Raw genomic sequence first — 14,032 nt, forward strand, 5'->3', positions numbered from 1 at the left:
AGGGAATTGGACGCGGGTGGACAAAAAGACGGCCGAGATTTGGCCCACGGTGGCTGTGGGGGATGCATCTGATACCAGCTCGTTCCCTGCACACGGGGCGATGAGCCCAGCTTCTGAGCACAACCCGGAAAGTGGGGTCATTTCGCTGCATCGAGCACATTGCTATCATCAGGCTGAAGTGTCACAGCGTAAACATCTGTGGCTTTTTTTTTTTTTTTTTTCTGATCATGCTGGCTACTCTGCTTTTCTTCATCAGATCCAGCAGTGTGTTGTTAAAAAGTTTAGCTACTGAAAAAGAAAAAAAAATGGTGTTGTGGTCCCCTACTAAAAGAGTCACTTTGCCCAATTTCCTGTTTATGTTCCTTCTCTTCGGAGCCGTAGCATCATGTGAGCTCAGACAGTTATAGATAGGCTGCGTGACTGTTGCTGACCTCACACCACATGTTCAGTTAACAAGGTGAAACAGCAAAATTTGTTCTGTTGGTGTAAAAATACTGAGAAAACTGCCAGTTCCCAGTAACACAGAGGAGAGGGACTCCAGATAGCCTGAGGCAGGGCGCAATCTTCAGGCTTGAGAAACCTGCAGTTCCTTCTGGTCTTTAACTACTTCGCACATCTGTATTTACATCTTGCTGGGGAGCTGCAAGGAAGGGGATTAGCCCCAACTCGATTTCTTCCCTTAGCAGGGGAGGTTTGGAGTCCTTCCATAAAAGCTATTAGTTTAGCGAATTTGCTCAAAATTTGTCCAAACTTCGGTCCCTTTAGTGTATACGTTTTCCTGTGTTTGCTTCCAAAAATAACTGCAAACTACTTTGAGTTGAATAGCTTCGGCCATCCAGCAGATGCTGATACCCAGCTTTCGTGGTTGAGAGCTGCTGCTCAAACAACCTGCAGGCAGCCTCGCTTTAGGGGGATCTCAAGGATCTGCATGGAGCCTTTTAAAAATCCTTTAGGATTATGCAAGAGTTTTGGATGAAAGCTTCCAAGAACTTGGAATCTACCTCTAGTCAAGATTTTATCTTATTACTGTGTTGGTGTTAAAGAATTTATTGTGGACAAGTCAGAAAAGCCCTAAAGGTTTCCAGGCTGTCTTACACAAGTAGTTTTCATGCAACTGTCGGGATCCCTGCCGTGCTGCATGAGGTTTCAGTGGCCCCTTTCCCACTGATAGAAAATGAAATTATGTTGTCAAATCCAGGAGAGCCTGAGCAGTGTGTTGGTTTCACCCTGGTTTTAACTCATTTCTGCAAAAAGCACAGTCCTGAGAAGTGGGGCTTTCATTTTGTAGCTGACAAAGGGGTGGCACCAAGCCAGACCGGGGGGTTTCTACCCATTTTCCTCTGCCACATCACACAGGGAAATGAGGATTTGGGATGGAAGAGACCAGCCAAAGCCAAAGGCATGAGCACCCTGGCCATGGGGAGCATGGCACGGTGTCGGCAGCAGGTGTACCCCGGGGCAGGTGAACCACTCACCGCATATGTGGCGTGTAACAGGCGTGTACCAGCTGCCAAGTGCTGCAGGACTTCAGGGGAAAGAAAGCACTGGAGAAATCCAAGCTGCGTTCAGGACGGTAATAATAATGTCACTTGAGATACTGCACATAAGCATGCTGCGAGGGAATATGGAACTAAAACTCTTGGCTAGCTGGTGAGGCTGTAAACATCCTCATGTGAAGAGCCCTGCCTGTAAGTCTTCACTGTCAAGGAGCGTAGCTGCCTGCAGAAATGTAGCAGCAGCCAGAAGGTGTCAGCTGGGGGGCAGTGGGAAGGGATTCGTGCTTCGCAGTGCCTGCCCTCGGGAAGGAAAACGTGTGCCCCAGCAGTGAGGAGGGGTTTGCTGGGAGGAGATCTTTCAGTGGCTCCAAACCAAGCCCTTTGCCTGATGGTTTTGGGGCTGTCTTCTGTTGCTGGTATGTCTCCCCTGAACTGTCCTTAAACAGACGAAAGAGAAAGGAGAGTACAAGGATGCTGAAGGCATGAGGCCACATCCCCTTGACGTGCTGGTGGGACAGGGTCCAACAGCCTGCCATGGGGCAAAGCAGGCTGTCCAGCGCCAGCATCCCTCCGCACGGGGCTTTTGCAAGCCTCTCGTGATGAGTGGTCCACCAGGACGGCTGGCAGGCTGCTGGAAGTGGTGGCAGCTCAGGTTCAATCCCACCTGGAGACACAGAAATTTCTGTCACGTCCTGAAAGCACCTGAGTCCGTCTTCACTGCCTTGTTCATCCCAGGGATGTGTGGCCAGACACACTGGGAGAATTACTTGTTGCATTTATTGGTGGTGTCATTTTTAATTCTGCTTTCAGAACTCATTTGCTTATCTCCTGCAAGGTTTCTAAGAACTTAAACCTCCCAAGTTTCTAGGTCGCTATGACTTTGACCCGCTGTGCCCAAATGGACGCGTTAGCTTTACAAAGAATCTGCATGTTTATTAAATAGCAGTGACTCAGTTGGTTGCAGATGTTTGTATATGTAAAGCACCATAAATATGGATTGGGATGTGGAGCAGGCAGTGGGAATGTGTGTAGGTTAGCAGACAACAGTTGAGTCCGGGTCTTTTTCTTTCTTTCTTTTTTTTTTTTTTTCATAGTGTGTGTCATTTATTTCTACACAAACCACAGGTTGCTTTTTGTGAGAAGCAGAAACAAAGGAAAGCTCCCTGGTTCTAAAGGACGTCACCTTAGATGCTTTATTACAAAGCTTTTGCTGCACATAGAGTGCAGGAAATTTTTAGGGTAGCATTTTTAGTCAATCTTTGTATCTATATCACCTTGCAAAGAAGAAGGTATTTCCCCTTCCCCTGCATCTCCTCCGAGGAAGGCTCATGCTGACTTTCCTGAAATAAGATTCATTTAGACTCATACTGAAACCACCACAGGCAGATAGACAAGTGACTCAGTCAGTGACTCACGACTTAGCAGATGGAAATAGGGTGTTAGACAGTAGCCCGTCCCGAAATCATCGTACTGTGGTCCTCTGCGCGGGATGCGCAGAGCAGCTGTACGAGGCTGTGCTGAACGCGGCTTGCTGTGGGCATGCTGGTGTCCTTCAGAGCCTTTCCCCTTGAGAAAACAGAGCTGCGAGGGCAGGAGAAGATTCATTGACTTTTCTTTCCCAGCCGTAAGCCTCTTCAGCCTCTTGCTGCTGAAGTTTGTGAGATCTGAGCAGAAAATACGAGAAGCTGGGCACAAGGGAGGCAAAACAAGGCGGGCAGAGTGCTAAAGCCAGGGGTGATAGGCAGCGAGCTCCGCTGTCCCCCAGAAAAGGGACACGCAGGCAGCCTCGTTAAGGAGATTTATTATGCAGAGCTGATGGGAGCTGCAACCCTACAGCCAGGACTGAGACAGCAAAGCCATCACTGCAGCTGGGGGAAGGTTTAAGAGGTCTTTTTCTTCTCTGATTTCCACAAGTGAGTTAATCGAGCCTGAATGCACAACCAGGTGGGCAGAGAGCAGGAGGCAGGAGCCCTCCTGCGAGGGGCTGGCCCGTTGCTCCTGCAAAGCATGAGCTGCTCCCTACAGCACCCTTGGGCTCTGTGAGCACGAGGACGCAGGTGGGAGCTGAACCCCTCCTGGCGCATCGCCCTGCGGCTGGCAGCTCTGAACCGCCGCGCTGTCGACAGGCCGAGACACCAGCTGCTCACAGGGCTGTCCAGTATGAATTCAAACTTCCTCTTAGAAATCATTTATAGGAAACGCTATAAAGTTCTGCCTCTTCTTTTTTTTTTTTTTTTTTTTTTTTTTTTTTTTCCCTAAAATAAGACGTTTTAAAGTGGTTCTTCGAAAACTTTGGTCTCAAACGCCGGCACAGCTGCAGGACAATTGCCCTGTGGCTCTGCTGGTACCCAAAACCACTCCGCGGCTCGGGCAGCCGAAGGAGGAGCACGGCGCACACTGGAACACCCAGCCCCAGGTCAGCCCCTCTGCTATGGCACCCGCTGCTCCCCTTCCTCCCAGCACTGAGCTCGCGGCCTCTCCTTTCCCTGCCGGGCCTCCCCACAGCGGCCAGCACACTGCCGGGCCTCCAGGCGAGCGAGGAGCTGGCACGCCTTGTCCTGCTTCCCCTTGGCTTCACTGTGCCTGGTGAAGATTATCCTCGCGGGGGAGTCATGAGCATTAATTCAGCTGGTAAAGAATGTCAAGCCTTTTGGCCATCCCCTGGTTTGTTATTAAAACCAGAAAAAAATCAAACCTCACAGGATAAATCCTATTCCAGGCCAATTCACCTCATGGAGCTTGTGTGTGCTGCAGTTAATTATTTAGATCTCACATGCTGTGTTTGTTTCTCACAGACAAAACCCAACACATGCTCCCAGGCAGAAGGTAAGCGGTTACAGTCCCTGGCTAAAACCTTCCCATGCAGGCTCCCAACATGTTTACTAGTCAGCTACATTTTCAGCACCCGACTGGTTTGTTTGTGGCCTTTTTTATCTGGTGTTGGCACCGACACCCCCGGTGCATCAGTCGCCCATGTGTAATAGCAGCCCTGGTTCAGCCTCCCATCGTCCCAAAGTCCCCATCACCTCCCCCTTGCACCCGCACTGATTTCGTTATTTCCACCCAGCCCTGTGCTCTGGCTGCCCGGGCGTGATAACCAGGGCTTCCCACAGCCTCGGTGTCTCCTCCTCTCCCGTCGTGGACCACCAGCACCAGGCACCTCCCGCTCTCCTTGCAAGAAGCCTGGTGGGGCTGCCTGCCCGCAGGGAGGGTCATGGGGCAGCTCCTGAGCTTGTGCCAGCTTGCAAAGCACAGCTGAGGGTTTCTGCTCTCCTCTCACCAGCTGCCCAGGTTCTCCTGAAGCCTACAGATCCCGTTAGGCTCGTTAAAGTCAAAATGCTGAAGAAATGGGGACAGATGCTGTACTGTCCAGCCTGACCCAGAGACACCCACCTCCTCCTCCCTCACCGTGCTCCCGTGCAGGTGATTTCCACCGGCTCTCCATCAGGAACCAAATTTAAGCTGCAGGCCCAGCAGCCTGAGGGCAGTGGCAGTGCCCTGGGGGAGCTCAGGTGGTTCCTGCTGGCTGCTTTAGCAGCCAGCTTCCTTGGAGGGCAAAGGAGATATTTTTTGGCTTATTCCTCCCGAGGCATTTCTCTTCTTGCTGCCTGGGCTGTGTGTGCGTTAGGGGAGCTGAGCTGCCAATCCTGCTGCACCAGCAGGCTGTGCATCAGGCATGCGTGGAGCTTGGGCTGCAGGTGGTGGCATGGCCCTGTCCAGGGCTATGCAATGCAAGATGACTCTGCTCTACTACTGAAATTTGCTACTCAGGGAGCTGTTTTCTCCATTAAAAGCTTCATTTTTGCTTTAATTTGATTTGGGGAGGGTGCGTGTGTCACTTTCTTCCTTGGTTCCTACACAATCCAACTTCTCTGCAAGATCTCAGTGATCTGATGTTGCCTCTAGCTGCTTCTAACAGAGACCAAATCACTTTCAAACCTTGACAGGTCGTATAGGTGACCCTGAATTTTCTTTGTGCAATACTTGGCACCTCACCTCTGCTTTGCATCCGTTCCTGATGCGGCCCTGCTTTGAGAGCCACTCCTGTACATCAGCTGCTGCGTGTTAGTCAGCCTTGCAAGAGCTCCCTCTAAAGTACTGCAGTCTCTGGTCCCTCTTTGTTATTTATGACTAGTCTATTGCTTTCAAAATAGATTAAGGTACTGCCAGGCTGAGTAGATTCATCTCTAGATAAAATATCAGATGAGTATGGAAAGGCAAAAGCTTTGCACTGTGAGGAAACCGCTGTAAGTGCGGGGGAAAAATAAATCAAACACCTCCTAACAAAGGATTGCTATTTTTTTGTTGGTTGCTTTCACTGTTGCTGTACTCACAGGAACTGTCGGTGAAATCTGTAGTGCCTGTACTGAGCCCCAAGTGTCCCGGTAAGGATTTGTACGATGCAGTGACAGCATCCTGCCATCAGTTACTTTGCACCAAGGCCAGCAGGTTGGGTGTCAGTCCGACAGCCGCCCTGCGAAAGGAGCACTGTGGTGAACCCAAGTGCAAGCGATTGCCCAGGTTCACGTTGTGATGAGTCGCTTTGCGGCGAGCACTTGCGTAATGCTTAGGCAGGGGGTGGTTGTTAGATGTTTCATTGCTAAACTTTTAACTGATGAAGGCAATTAGAGCATCTGGGGCTCTATGGTGACTGTGTACCTGGGCATTGTGCAAGCCTCTTTGCCCCCACGGGGCTGCCGTCAGAGCTGGTTTTATCCAAACGCTATTTGCAAGGAGTTTGCTGACACCTTGCTTCAGCTTTCCTCTGTGGAGCAGAGCTCAGGGTGGATTCCTCTTGGCCCTTGAAGTAAGCGTGCTGGTGACAGCTGTAATCAGCGCAGGGGCTCTCGTGCTGCTGCTGAACTGCAGCAGCTGCTGGAGGAGCGGAAAATGTTATTTTGTTCCTAGAAACTTGCGTGCAGCTTAACGAAGTGATGCGGCATCTCAGTCTTCGTTTTAGCCTGTGTGGGTCCCGTGCCTTCAGCCATGTGGGCCCAGGAGATGCCGGTGCTGACAGGGGTTGGTGCAGGTTGCGGCGTCCCTGGAAGCAGAGTCTGGGTAAACAGATGTTCTGCAGCGCTGGGGAGGTTCCCGCTTAACTTCTTAGCACTACAGCTCCCTCAGGGTTTGCTCTGGGCTTCCAGAAGTAGCTGGCAGCTCATTAACAGCTTTTTTCCTGGCCAGGGAAGCTGTGCGGGTCATCCGGAGGCCTCGCTTTGGGCAGGAGGTGCGTGCTGCCAGGTGTTAGCTCACGTGCTGCAGCACACGGTGTGGTCCCAGCTGAAAGGAAAACGTGTTACAATCTCTTCTGGGTTCACCCGCTGTAGCTAAAGGCAGGTGAAGCATCAGAGCCATCGCACCATGCTGGCAGGCTGAGGGCGAGAGGAGAGAGAAGCCGTGTTCCCTGTGCTCCCCCAGGTGACAGCCCTTCTCCTCATCCTGCCCCAAACGCAAGCTGAGAGCAAACACTTCGGGTCCAAGTCCCATTCCCACAGGTTTATTAACAAGCCCTAACGCCAAAAAGTGCTGCTGGCTGTGTCGCGAGGCTGACGGGCCCTGTCTGTGCCACCTGCAGGCATGGAGGAAGCGCTGGTTCGTGCTGCGCCGAGGCCGCATGAGCGGGAACCCCGACGTGCTGGAGTACTACAGGAACAACCACTCCAAAAAGCCCATCCGCATCATCGACCTCAACGAGTGCGAAGTGCTGAAGCACTCGGGGCCCAACTTCATCAGGAAAGAGTTTCAGAACAACTTTGTCTTCATCGTGAGAACCACCTACCGCACCTTCTACCTGGTGGCCAAAACTGAGGAGGAGATGCAGATCTGGGTGCACAACATCAGCCAGATCTGCAACTTCGGGCATCTGGAAGATGGCACAGGTAGGATCGTGCTATCTTGGGGCTTGGGGCTGGCTTGGGGTTGGGGTTTTCCATAGCATTGCTCGGGGCAAAAGGAAGCATAGGGCTCATTGGGGTGGCAAGGGATGTGGGACTTAACATCTCCTACAGCTCCACGTGGTCCTGAGGCGGTGCAGACCCTGCTCTGAAGGTTACTGGGGGGCTGGCTTCTGCTGGGCGGAAATAAGAGCTGGCCGCTTGGTCTCACGTCGATGAAGCAATCGCTGCTAGAATAAACAGCAGGTCCTTAATAAGAAAAGGTACTGTTTATGTGAAAAGCTGATTGAGTGTTATCTTCTGGGGTTGTTTATTTCATTACACGGCCCATGTTTATTTAGTTTGGCTTAACGTAAGACACCTGTTCCAGGAAAGTGTTCTGCAAAACTCGCGTTTTCTCAAGCTTTGTTGAACGTGGAATGTGCGCAGATCTGGGTGTATGTGCACACATAAATCAATGACAAAAATGGTGAACTATCCTAGCTTATTAGTGAGAAGAAAAATAAAGCAAAGGCAGAGGACAGGAGAGCGCTAGGGGTGTCTGTCTAGGCTAAAGCGATGGTCCTCCAGTGCAGCACGAAGCCGGCCTGTTCTGCCAGCCCCACACCTGCGGGCAGTCAGTGGGGTGAGTTTCCTGGAAAGCTTCCAGGAGCTAACCACTCCAAGAGGGATCTAGCCAGGAATTAAAGCCAGGACCCATGTCATCATCAACTTACCTTTCAAATGAGAAAATCAGGCTCAGATAACAGCCATCTGTCTTTCCCTTGACATTTCCAATGGGCAGATACAGCAGCAGTTTCAGAGCTTTGTAGGAAGTGAGTCAGGGCTAAGCCCTTCGTGGTGATAAAAGCCAGCCTGAGGGCAGAAAAGGGTGGTGATGGAGGGACTTGGCCCCACCAGGGGACTCAAAGGGCAGCAAGATGTTTAGGGGCAGTCTATCCTGCCATGGTCGGTGTGCTGCTGTGCTCCCACTGCTGCGTGGGCATACCCTTACCTGGCAGAGAGGAAGCAAAAGGCCATGAGATGTTTGGTTTTAACCTATCCCAGTTCCTCGCCTTCTTTAATCATCTTTTCAGTAGTTTATTCTGAGGGGAAATGGGAGTGGAAGAGCTCTGCAGCGTTCCTGTTATGAATCTGATGTCTGCCGTTTTCATGTTGGCTCTAGAGAGCACCAGGAAAACTTGCTGGCACGTGTTCTTGTGCCAGTACACACTGCCCATGGGTACAGCTTGAAGAGTTGAGCTGGTAGCTTTGGGGGATGGCAGTCATCCCCCAAGTCCATCGGAGTTTGGGGTAATTAGGGACTGTCCAGTGACCTGCTCCCTGCTGGTCGGCCCTTGCTGAAATGGAGCTGTCGCCCTTGTGCTGCTGCTCTCGCTGCGGTGCTGCATCGGATGCAGCTTTACCAATCAGCCTGACACGAAGCTGTCTTCCCTCACAAGACAAAGAACCAAATGTATTTCTTTGTCTTTCCAATGTACGTGTAGGCTTCTGGCACTGCATTGAGGACGTGCCCAAGGAGGTGTGATCTGAGGCAGAGGAGCCAAGGCACTCCCCAGGAAAGATGCATTATTACTAGAAATCTCTGTTGTACTGCTCGAGTGTAGTGTGGCTTGTATGTGGGCAGCACTGGCAGAATCCTACGGGTGTTTCCCAGCCAAGACCACCAGTGTAGATGCTGATGGATGAGAAGTGACAGCTCTTGCTGTGGCAGGCTGAAGAGCTGACATCCCAGCTTTCTGCTCTGTTCCTCGAGGCAAATATCCCCTGCAGTGCAGAGCATTTGTCTGGGTTCAGTGTAAAGTCTGGCAGCTGAGCCTGCAGTCTGCATCGCGGGCAGTGTAAGCTGAGCTTCCAGCCATGCACTTGCTACATCCCTCCTGGCAAATAACACCTCCTATTTAGCCCGCAGCTCCTGCCAGTGTGGTCGGGTCTGGTGTGGATTTGGCTCAGGCTGCAGGGCATGTTCAGCTTCTGTTCCTGCCCTCTGATTTCAGCCTGCACAGTTGCACAGCTTGCACGGCACGTTTCAAATACTGATAAATTGCTTCAGCTTTCTGGGAGCACAGAAATCCCCCAAGAGGTTGGAGGTTTAAACAAATTACTCCTAAAAATTAGCATAAGAAAAGCCCTATTAAATGCAGCACGCTTTTTTAACGTGAACGCTACCGCTACAAGGCACGGTCCCTGCAATGAATCACCACAAGGAAGGCACATGCAGAGCAGGAAACCTTACCGAGCTGCTCCGCATTGAGGTGACTCTCACAGCCAATACCACAGTGGGAAATCAATCGCTTACAATCCTGGCATCTCTCTGAGAATTCACGGTAGCTTTGAGGCCAAACCCCGAACCAGTGAACCCCCGAACTGATGCTCTGTGGGCACAGACAGCGCGGTCGTGGCTCTGTGCCATGGCTCAGCCCCTGACAGCCACGACGAAGCCAAGCTCACAGCCGGCTCCTCCTCACCAGAGGCCTCGGGTTCGACATTTAGGCAGCTCGGAGCTGGCCCCGTCAGGCCAACGTTTTAGTCAACAGGAGGGGCCGGCTGGCCGGTGGAGGGGAAGCGCGAGCTCCAGCAGATGTCAGGAAGCACCTGGGCGGGCGGCAGGCGGGACGGGCTGGCCACCAGCCACCGGCCATCCTCGCCCCATGGCACTCGGCTGCCACAAGGAACTGTGCCCGTGGCTGTGCTGAAGGCACGGGAGCTGCTGGGGGAGGAAGAGGTTCCCTCTTGGGCTCCCTCTTGGTCTCTTCCAGGTATTGCCCCTCACCACGTGTAAATGCCTTGCTTCCTCCCCATGCAGCTCCTACTGATCCCCGCCTGTCTCCATCACCCCCCTGTACCTCCACCTTCTCCCCCAGCACGATGGAGCCTGACACCCAGGATGTCACCGCTGTCACCTGAAGCAACCAGTCACCCGTGGTCCCTCCTGGCTGCGGGAAGCTGGACAGGAGCCTTCTGCTCCTGCACTCCATCCACCTCTCCCTCACTTCCCCACAGCTCCGGTCACTCCTGCTCGCACCCATCCTGGGACTTTCTCCCTTCCTGCTCCTTTCTGATGGTTTCTTTGCTGCTTTTAATGCATGTTTTTTGTTTTTAAACCTTGCTGAGAAGTGGTTTGACACCCTGGGAGCTCGCTGCAGCCCCCCTGAGGACACCTCTGGCAGCCAGGGCAGCGCACTGGGACGCGGGGAGCCAGGAGCCCCGTTCCTGCAGGAACCCTGCTGTCCCCACTCGGGGCGTCCCCTTCGTGTCCCCGCTGAGCAGCAGGCCTGCTGGTGGCAGCGCCCAGCCCATGTGTGGGAGTCAGGGGAAGTGTGAGGGCTCCTCCCAGCCCTCCTCGGGAGGAAATCCCTCCCTGCACTCCTCAAGGCTGCTCTTTCATGTCAGCCTCTGGCAGCGTCTCCACCTCCCTGCAGCCCGGTGTGGTGGGGGGGAGCTGCAGGCAGGGACCCCCGCTTTCACCCATTGTGCCATTGCACAAGGACAGTTTTGGAGCTGGGGTCTGTAGCAGGAGGGAGAAGCCTTCTGGTTTTCCAAGACCTACATTGACAGGGAAAGTTGATGGGGCATCCTCCATGGTGAGTCTTCCCGTCAGTGCAGGGCAGAGGTTTTGGGGTTAGTACCCACCAAAACAGCTATTTTGCCAGCCGAAGCGCTGTGCTCAGCCTTGCTGGCAAACGGGAGGACAGAGGGGGAGAGGCACCGAACCTATTCTCTGCCTGCTCTCCCTTGAAAATGGCCATGCATAATTCATTCTCCCCAGCTGCCGCCGCAGCACGACTTTAATGCACGCCTGATGCGGTTCCCAGCAGAGCTGGTGGGGACTGGGATGGGGGGCCAGGAGCTGGCTCTGGGTAGCCACGTCCCCAAAGGCTAAAGAAGGGCAGCCACGGCGAGCGGCAGGGACAGGGACGGTGCAGACCTGCCATGTGTTGTGCAGCCCGCAGCCCTTCCTGATGGGATAATCTGAGGCTAAACCCTGCGAGTAGCAGATGGAGCTCAGGCCTGTTCAGTCTCTGTGCTAGTAATCCACAATGTCATTTATTTTTCTTGTGCACTGTGTTGGTTTTGTTATTTCTTTAAATACGTGGTCAGATGGTGATGTTCACATGCTCGCTGAGGTCTCTGTGGAGTTAGCCTGGTGCATATTTGATCCCCCTCAGCTTGCAAGCCAGCTCCGAGTCCAGGCTCTGCAGGCTGAGCCAGTGCCTGAGCCAGCAGGATGGAAAAGAGAAGTTATTTTTCAGCTGGGAAGGCTTCAGCCGTCAGCCCTGCTTCACGAGCCTGAAAGCCTGGAAAAGCTGTTCCCTTCAGATGATCGCTGGGGCCAAGAGGGCCGCTGCAGTCCTGCTGCTCCAGGCACCTGCTGAAAATTAAGCAAACGCTTTGCTGAATAAGCTCGAGTTGAAGCACGCGTGCGAGTGCTCTGCAACCTGGGGTTTGCTGCAGTACTGCAAATCCAAGCTATCAGGAGGAAACAGCTGGTAGAGAAGGAAGGAGATGGCTCCCCCTGCTTGAAAGGGGCAAGCCACGGGGTAGGGCGAGGAAGAATTCGGCTTTTTTCCTGCTTCTTTTGGCTCAGAGGGGGAAGGAGCCGGGGGGAAGCCTGCCGGGGCTGATGTGGAGGTGTGGTGTCACCGGAGGGGTGGGTTCCTCGCTGGTGGTGCCCTCCCCATACGCCCCGGGGCTGAGGGGTGACCACGGCAGCCAGCACGGTGCAGGCACTGAGGGCTGGCTCGGCCTGCTGGGGCCCTCGCATCTCACCCTGTGGGACAGGGCCCAGCCCACACAGCCCTGCTCCCCGCGACGCCTCCTCGCCTCGCCCCGCTGTGGCTCAGCTGGGGCCATCGCTTCTCCCTGCAGGTTCGGTGGAGAGCCTGTCCCACACCACCTCGTCCCCGCAGCCCTCGCCAGCCGCCTCCACCCACGCCTCCCGCATCGCCGACCCCTCCTTCTCGGTCGAGCAGGCCGCTGCCGACGCTTCTGCCACAGAGGAGACCCCCAGCGAGTCGGAGTCGGTCTTCCTCCCCGACTACCTCTTCCTCTCCAACTGCGAGTCGGGCAAGCTCAGCCACACCAGGTAACTCCGGGCTCCACCGCACACCTCGGGCTGCAGCCACCCCGGCGTGCCCCTGGGAAGCTGGGGCAAACTGGTCCTGGAGTCTTGCAGCTCGTGAGCCCGATGGGACCCTCAGAAAGCCATTTCTCGGGGGGCTTTCTGTAGAGGAAAGCAGAGCGGTCAAGCGTCAGCTGTCAGTCCTGGCCCGTGCAGTCTCCCTCCAGGTGCTCTTTCCACCTGCTGCTCAAAGTGCCCCATGCTCAGGTCGGGGGGACCCTCCATGGCCACAGGGAGGGGACAGATCTGGGCTCAGACTGTGCTTTTTGTCACACGCTGTCACTTGGGAGGAAAGAATGGGTGAAGCCTCAGCAGGACAGTGCTAGTGCTCCTCTCCTTCCTTCTCTGAAAGTCCCCCTGGTTTTTAACTTGGGTTCCTGCAGCACAACAGATGCCTCGCTTGGCGAGCACGCAGCTTTGGGAGCCACTTCTCCACTTGCCTGGTAACCAGACAGGGAAATAGGGGTTGTAGCAAACGCTGCAGCATGGAGGTTGAAATTTGAGGTGTGGTGGTGCGAGGACTCCTCACGCGGAGGGCTCAGCCTTACAGGGCTGGTGGAGGAGCATCGCTGCTGGCCACGCTGCCCTGGGGGTGAGGACAGGGCCTGGACAGTGCCCTGAGGGTGTGCAGGGCCAAGTGCCAGCAGAAAGGAAACCACAAAGTGGTCAGTGGGCATTTTCCAAGCTGGGAGTGCAAAGCGGCCCATGGAGCCGCTCCCAGCAGGTTTTACCCCCCAGCCCCGCACGCTCACCCGGCTGCGGGCAGAAGAGGCAAGCAGCAGCCCTGCTCTCTGCCCCGTGCAGGTGTGACAGCTGGTCCAACTCGGACAGATCCCTGGAGCAGACCTCATCGGATGACGTGTTTGTCGACTCACTGCAGTCCCAGCCCTCGCTGTACCTCGTGCAGCCCTGCGGTGCCGTGCACCAGGACACGGCCCCGCTGGCAAACCCCGGCGCCGTGCCCAGGAGTGCCGACGTGAGCGGGACACCCAGTGACTTTTCCTCCTCCTCTCCACTGCTGGGGACGCCGCTGACGCCAACCTTTCAGACTGAGCAGAGCCAAAGCGCGCTGCCCTACGGCGTGAGCCAGCTGGATGTGCTCTCCAACACGCCCCCCCCGCGGCCCCCCAAGCCCACCCACTTCTTGGACAGGCGAGGGGACGAGGCGGGCGGCAGGGTGCTGCAGAACGGCCACGCGGGGACCTGCCGGGCTCCAGTGGCGCTGGTGCCCAGGAGGATCTCCCTGTCCAGCCTGGACAACGTCAGGAACTGGAAAGGTGAGCGTGTCTCGGAGCTGCTGGCACTGGGAGGGGTGGGAGGGTGCCCACTGCCTGCTCTCCCGCTGTGATGCTTCATGGCAGCCCCAAAATGGTGCGAGCAGGGTTTGGACCTGTCCATCACTTGCATTCAGCTCCTGCCCCTCTGTTTCTGAAGGTCAAAGCGTGGGCTTGCCCAGGGGAAGTGCCTTTGTGGCTCCGCACAGAGTCCTCTCCGTAACAGCAGTGTTTCTTTTCTCATGC

The 14,032-nt window shown here is 54.6% G+C and overlaps 1 protein-coding gene across 2 annotated transcripts in view; it reads left to right on the plus strand.

Moving 5' to 3' along the window:
• GAB3 (GRB2 associated binding protein 3) overlaps positions 1 to 14,032 on the plus strand; it is a 56,571-nt gene that overhangs the window by 29,667 nt on the left and 12,872 nt on the right. For both annotated transcript variants that reach the window (XM_032196232.1, XM_032196233.1), the window contains exons 2-4: positions 7,072 to 7,375; positions 12,260 to 12,476; positions 13,317 to 13,789. In XM_032196232.1, coding sequence (XP_032052123.1) covers positions 7,072 to 7,375; positions 12,260 to 12,476; positions 13,317 to 13,789 — 994 coding nt within the window. The remainder of the gene's footprint in view (positions 1 to 7,071; positions 7,376 to 12,259; positions 12,477 to 13,316; positions 13,790 to 14,032) is intronic.

Source organism: Aythya fuligula, chromosome 13 (genome assembly GCF_009819795.1).
Source record: "Aythya fuligula isolate bAytFul2 chromosome 13, bAytFul2.pri, whole genome shotgun sequence".
NCBI classification, from domain to species: domain Eukaryota; kingdom Metazoa; phylum Chordata; class Aves; order Anseriformes; family Anatidae; genus Aythya; species Aythya fuligula.